The sequence below is a fragment of the Dendropsophus ebraccatus genome, chromosome 10 (assembly GCF_027789765.1).
Source record: "Dendropsophus ebraccatus isolate aDenEbr1 chromosome 10, aDenEbr1.pat, whole genome shotgun sequence".
In the NCBI taxonomy this organism is placed as follows: domain Eukaryota; kingdom Metazoa; phylum Chordata; class Amphibia; order Anura; family Hylidae; genus Dendropsophus; species Dendropsophus ebraccatus.
The window spans coordinates 12490766-12497932 of NC_091463.1; the positions used below are offsets into that span (position 1 = coordinate 12490766).

At 44.4% G+C, this 7167-nt stretch overlaps 2 protein-coding genes across 4 annotated transcripts in view; one reads left to right on the forward strand and one right to left on the reverse strand.

Moving 5' to 3' along the window:
* CYSRT1 (cysteine rich tail 1) overlaps positions 1 to 1947 on the reverse strand; it is a 157577-nt gene extending 155630 nt beyond the window's left edge. Inside the window, exon 1 of one of the 3 annotated variants that reach the window (XM_069986423.1) lies at positions 1862 to 1928. The gene's annotated coding sequence lies outside the window, so the exon portion shown is untranslated. Of the gene's footprint in view, positions 1 to 1861 lie in introns of all 3 variants that reach the window. The other 2 variants (XM_069986422.1, XM_069986425.1) reach the window with 2 other exon arrangements.
* Positions 1948 to 2117: 170 nt separating this feature from the next.
* LOC138802776 (tripartite motif-containing protein 2-like) lies at positions 2118 to 6362 on the forward strand. Its single transcript, XM_069986412.1, has 3 exons — positions 2118 to 2201; positions 3642 to 5578; positions 6132 to 6362. The coding sequence occupies exons 2-3, from the start codon at positions 4998 to 5000 to the stop codon at positions 6154 to 6156; spliced, it is 606 nt and encodes a 201-aa protein (XP_069842513.1). The 5' UTR covers positions 2118 to 2201; positions 3642 to 4997; the 3' UTR covers positions 6157 to 6362.
* Positions 6363 to 7167: the final 805 nt, after the last annotated feature.

Below are 7167 nucleotides of genomic sequence, written 5' to 3' on the forward strand. Positions count from 1 at the left end.
CCGGATGAAAATAGGACAGGATCTAAAAAATCCTGACCTATTTTCCGGAACGGACACCCTTCCGGAAAAATCCGGAAGGTTGTCCGTGTCTAATGCAAGTCTATGGGTCCGGAAATCCGTCCGGATTTCCTGATAGGAAATCCGGGCAGATTTTCCGGACGTGTGAAGGGGGCCTTAGGAGTGAGAATAGGGCAATTTTTTAAAGAACATTTATTTTAAATAAGGCAAACTTTAGTTTTAAAATAATATGGTCCGTACGGGCGCATCTCTATTCTTGTGGGGTTTTTTTAAATAAAATTTATTAAGTATCGAATTGGTATCGAGCATTGAAAAAAAAAAGTTGGTATTGGTATCGAACTTAAAATTCTGGTATTGTGACAACACTAGTCCTGATAAAATTCAGGAGTCGGAGTTGGAGCTGCGGCTTACCGACTCCACAGCCCTGTATCCTATTGAATACTCTACCAGTTTCCTGAACTGTCAACAATGTCTCCAGAAATAGAGCAAATGACTCTGAAAATCTGCTGGAGTTGTATATGAGCTGTATACATGTGTACAGTATAAACAGACCCCCCCATATAACTGGTCATTTCTGCTGGAGCTGTATACAGCTATATATACAGACCTCCCTATATAACTGGTCGTTTCTGCTGGAGCTGTATACATCTATATATACAGACCCCCCCATATAACTGGTCATTTCTGCTGGAGCTGTATACATCTATATATACAGACCTCCCTATATAACTGGTCATTTCTGCTGGAGCTGTATACAGCTATATATACAGACCCCCCCCATATAAGGCCTTATTCACACGTTCCGTAATTTACGGATCCGTATTTCCGGATCCGAGTTAGTGCACATTGAAGTCTATTGGGCTATTCACACGATCAGTAGCAGAAATGGATGAAAATCAATCCGTAAAAAAAAAAGGACATGTCCTAGTACGGACCGGGTGCGGACCCATTTTTTTTTGCGGATCCTCTCATTGAAATCAATTGGTTACGGATTGTTTACGGATTGTAACATGTTGGCATCCGTATTTCCGCAAAAAAATCCGGATGAAGTGCATTGAAAAGCAATGAGTAGTAAAAAAATGGAATTACGGAAATACGGATGGAATACGGATGTCCAATCCGCAATTTCTCACGGGTTGTTTCAGGACCAGAAAAAAATACTGAACGTGTGCATAAGGCCTAACTGGTCATTTCTGCTGGAGCTGTATACAGCTATATACACAGACTTCCCTATATAACTGGTCATGTGTACTGGAGCTGTATACATCTATATATACAGACCTCCCTATATAACTGGTCATGTGTACTGGAGCTGTATACATCTATATATACAGACCTCCCTATATAACTGGCCATGTCTGCTGGAGCTGTATACATCTATATATACAGACCTCCCTATATAACTGGTCATGTGTACTGGAGCTGTATACATCTATATATACAGACCTCCCTATATAACTGGTCATGTGTACTGGAGCTGTAATATATACATACAGACCCCCCTATAACTGGCCATGTGTACTGGAGATATATATATATATATATAGATATATATATATACCCCAATAACTGGCCATGTCTGCTGGAGCTGTATACAGCTATATATACATCCCCCTGTAACTGCACTTTTACAGGGACCCTCCTCTTCTTGTTTTTGGGGGGCACCACGTTTCTGGTCACAGTCATGAAGTAAAGCAGGCCAGTGACTGGGCAGCTGTAATGGCCGCCATCTTTGTTTTTTCAAAGCTTTCCCACACACAGAACTAAGACATAGCTGAAGAGAATTCTTCCACCCTGATATAGAAGACACGACTGGCACACCGCAGGGGCCACAGGTACTTACTGCAGGGGCCCCGCTCCTCAGCATGAGGCCTGCTCCCTCCCCTCAGCCACCCCTGCTGCCGCCTGGGCCGAGATCTCCCAGGTGCCCATAGCAACCAATCAGATAAAAGATGATCAAATATTAAATCTGATTGGAGAACGGGGCTCACAGCCTCCGCCCCTGATCTCTTGGTTCCGCCCCTTCCTGTATACATTGCTGCTTTCATAGATTTCCACTTATCTGCTCATTGGTTAGACCCCCTGTCAGTCATCAGGCCCCGCCTCCATGATGAGACCGACTACAGTCTATGGCCCAGTTCTTGTTGCACTACTGTACTCAGCAAAATGTGCATAAAATACAGGTTATATTTCTTACTACATGTTCCAGAGTATTGTTATGGAGTGGAGTATGTAACCTGACAGGCTTAGATACAGCAGCTTAGCAGAAAGTATCACATATGAGAGGACTAGATACACAGGATCAGCAAAGAGTATCACAAATTCTAGGCTTATATACACAGATTAGATAGGTGTATCAGACAGTGTCACATGATAGGCTTAGATACACAGCTCAGCAGACAGGACCATTTAGCAGGCTTGGATACACATTTTCAGCATACGTGATACACTTGGATACCCTGGCTCAGCAGACAGTATATTATACAGTAGGATTAGATACACCAGCTCAGCTGACAGTGTATCACATAATAGACTTGGATACACCAGGTCACCTGATAGTGTATCACACAATAGACTTGGATACACCAGGTCACCTGATAGTGTATCACATAATAGACTTGGATACACCAGGTCAGCACATAGTGTATCACATAATAGACTTGGATACACCAGGTCAGCACATAGTGTATCACATAATAGACTTGGATACACCAGGTCAGCACAGTGTATCACATAATAGACTTGGGTACACTGCCTCAGCAGACAGTATTACACCTAATAGATTTGGATACACCAGGTCACCTGATAGTGTATCACATAATAGACTTGGATACACCAGGTCAGCACATAGTGTATCACATAATAGACTTGGATACACCAGGTCAGCACAGTGTATCACATAATAGACTTGGGTACACTGCCTCATCAGACAGTATTGAACATAATAGACTTAGATACGCCAGGTCATAAGACAGTGTATGACGTAGCAGACTAGGATACACCAGGTCAGCAGACAGAATGACAAGTATTAGACTTGGATACACTAGCAGACAGTATCACACATAATAGATACACTAGCTCAGCAGACAGTATCATACTCAATAGGATTAGATACACCAGCTAAGCAGACAGTATCACTCATAATAGCAGTCCTGACCTTTTAAAGGGATAGTAACCCAAAACTCCATCCCCTCTTAATTTGCTTTGCGAGTTGAAGGTAATTTATAGTTCTCTGTTATCAGCCACTAGGCCACCACGGCTGCTACGGCAGTAGTAACGTCCCTGCATTACATGCTGCCAGTCCAGGGAACGTTTGCATCCCGGTGACGGACATCAGTATACCGTCTTATACCAATCCTGTATAGCAGGACTAGTTTAGGGTTAGTGGGCCTAACATCACAGTCTGTAGGAGGGAACGTACGGACCAGCAGATTATGGAGTCCTGTAACTTGTGCAGTCAGGATGGTGACAGGTGCCTCATCCTCCCAGAACATATAATATTCATCTAGTCAGACGTATAAGGGAGGGGTTTTTATAACAGATGCTTCCAGTGTGGATGGGGTTAAACCTTATGGAAACTAAGACAATGACATGTGATCTCCTGTTACATTGTTAATGATCAGTAACCAGGAGCCGCCAGATAGAAGATCCCGAGAGTGACAACACAACCTCCGAAGTGCGAGCGAGAGACGCCAGCGACATCAGGGAAGAGGAAGTTCAGGAAAACTTAGAGGCCACGCTACAACCCGGAAAGTCCTGTGGCCGAGTACGGTGGTCCAGCTCCATCCCTGAGAGTTCTGTGGTCTAGTACGGTGATCCATCTTCATCCCTGAGAGTCCTGGCTGAGTACAGGGAACCATCTCCATCTCTGATAGTCCAGTAACCTTTTGTAGGGATCCATCTCCATCCTTCAGAGTCCTGTGGCTGAGTACGGGGGTCCATCTCCATCCCTGAGAGTCATGTGACCTAATACGAGGCTCCATCTTCATTCCTGAGAGTCCTGCGGCTTAGTACGGCGGTCCATCTTTATCTCTTATTATTCAATGACCTAGTACGGGGGTCCATCTTCATCTCTGATAGTCCTGTGGCTGAGTACAGGGGTCCATCTCCATCTCTTAAATTCCAATGACCTAGTACGGGGTCCATCTCCATCCTTCAGAGTCCTGTGGCTGAGTACGGGGGTCCATCTTCATCTCTGATAGTCCTGTGGCTGAGTACGGTGGTCCATCTCCATCTCTTAAATTCCAATGACCTAGTACGGGGGTCCATCTCCATCCTTCAGAGTCCTGTGGCTGAGTACGGTGGTCCATCTCCATCTCTTAAATTCCAATGACCTAGTACAGGGTCCATCTCCATCCTTCAGAGTCCTGTGGCTGAGTACGGTGGTCCATCTCCATCTCTTAAATTCCAATGACCTAGTACGGGGGTCCATCTCCATCCTTCAGAGTCCTGTGGCTGAGTACGGTGGTCCATCTTCATCTCCGATAGTCCTGTGGCTGAGTACGGTGGTCCATCTCCATCTCTTAAATTCCAATGACCTAGTACGGGGGTCCATCTCCATCCTTCAGAGTCCTGTGGCTGAGTACGGTGGTCCATCTTCATCTCCGATAGTCCTGTGGCTGAGTACGGTGGTCCATCTCCATCTCTTAAATTCCAATGACCTAGTACGGGGTCCATCTCCATCCTTCAGAGTCCTGTGGCTGAGTACGGTGGTCCATCTCCATCTCTAATAGTCCAATTACCTAGTACGGGGTCCATCTCCATCCTTGAGAGTCCTGTTGCTGAGTACAGTGGTCCATCTCCATCTCTGATTGTCCTGTGACTGAGTACGGTGGCCCATCTCTGCATAGTCCTCAGCTGATCATTGGATGAAGTCTTCTGTGGACGGCTCCATTGATGATATGAGGAGGATATGGTGAGGATATGGTGAGTGTCCCCGTCACATATAGCCATTAGTCTCCATTGTCTTATTCGGCACCATGTCAGTTGAGGTGGAGGGGGATGCGTCTCCTGATGTCTTGCGTTGTACAGTATGTCTAGAGGACTACAGACCCTATGGACCCCTCAAGCCCCGTATTCTACCCGTCTGTCTACACACGTTCTGTGAAGGTTGTTTGGAAAAATTAGGGGTGGACAATGCCTACAGCATCTCCTGCCCGATCTGCAGAGTGTTTAATGACGTCTTTGGAAAAGATGGCATACAGGCATTGCCCATCAACACCCGGGTACCCTTCTATGAGACCATAGAAGAGGAGACAGAAGAGGCCGACATCTTTACCTTCATCGACCCCTCCATCCCGTCTTGCCCCATGTGCGGCAGTATAACCCTCTTTGCCCCTTTCGGTTTGGATGCCGATATTACACAATGTCACACATGTCAGTGGGTGAGTGTGGAGGTCATGGAGTATGAAGAGACTGTCCTGCCGGCCCCGAGCACTGTGGAGATTCATATTGACAACACTGTGCAAGGGGCTAGGACAAAAGGGTCTGCGTGCCAGAATGGTGGACCACAGTGCCGAAAGAGGAAGACCCTGGGGGGACGACTTATGAGCTACTTGAGGTGAGTCAGTGACTTGTGATCCTCCTTGTGTAATGCCCAACTCTTTTTGTAAGATTTTCTTGATAGTCTCCGCACTTTGGCCCAGCCCATAGCTCGGGGTAAAATGGTCTGTAAACTGGTTTCATGGATTATATCCTGATGTAGAAATTACAATTGCCATCATGCTTAGAAAGCTAAAGCTTTGGTTGTCCAAGGCGTGCTGGGAATTGTAGTTTTGCAACATATTGAAGGCCAAAGGTTCCCCATCCCTGCTGTAGACTAATACATCCTACCATGTAATGAACAACTTAAAACAAGGAATCGACAGCCCCTCGTGATTCCCCACCCACCTTTAAAATGGCACGAGAGAAAAAAAATATATATATATATTTGTGCTTGCTCTGTTGACTCTTTTGAGCTAAAAATATTTTTGAGCTAGTTGTAAAAATGTACCAAAATTTTCAAGTAGTCCAAGTTATGATGGGTTCTTAAAATCCAATAACACAGCACATACTTGGGGTGAGTGAACAATATACATACATTCCTGAGAACTGACCGATATTTTATTATTCAGGAAACGTTTTCCTCCATCCCGCTAAGACAAGATGAAGACGGGAGGCCGGTGGAAGACAAAAACTGCAAGAACCCATCTACTGGCTCCTATGTAAATGTTTCCTGCCGCTGAAAAAAATAACTTCTACTCACACGCACCCTTTTTTTATTACTTATTTCTTTACGATATGGTATTTCTACATTTTAAAGGGCAAGACAAATAGGGTAGAAACTGTTCAAAATCTGGTCCTTAAAGGGGTACTCCAGCGATTCAACTGGTGTCAGAAAGTTATACAGATTTATATTTTACTTCTATTTAAAAATCGCCAGTCTACCAGTACTTATCAGCTGCTGTATGTCTTGCAGGAAGTGGTGTATGCTTCCCAGTCTGACACAGTGTTCTCTGCTGCCTCCTCTGTCCATGTTCCCAAACCAAATCCCCATAGAAAACCTCTCCTGCTCTGAACAGTTCCAACAAGGACAGAGGTGGCAGCAGAGAGCACTGTGTCAGAATGGAAAGAATACACCACTTCCTGCAGTAAATACAGCAGCTGATAAGTATTGGAAGACTGAAGATTTTTTTAATAGAAGTAAATTACAAATCTGTATAACTATCTGAAACCAGATAATTTGAAAGTTTTTTTTTTTGTTGTTTTTTTAGCACTCCTAACTTACCACTCTTCATCTTAGACTTATTTAGATTTTTGCTGCATTTAGGAATTTATGAGATTTCACTCTATATTTGTCATGGTGACAACTCTGCATTTTTATTCCAAGTCCATGGCAGGTTGTCGCAGCCCCGCCTCTCTTACCGGTTTGGCTTGATCTGTATCTATATATAATGAAGTAAAAGATGCAGATAAACTATTTCTGTTATTCTTGCCTGATGTTAGATGCAACGGGTGACAACTCTTAGTCCGGAGTATAGAGTATAGAATATACTGCGGTTGTCACCTCAGTTTGCTTCCTGTAGATCAATGTTCACCAATTTGTAGCTCTCTAGTGCACAACCACCACTACAGGTATGCTGGGAGTTATAGTTTCACAACAGCGTAAGT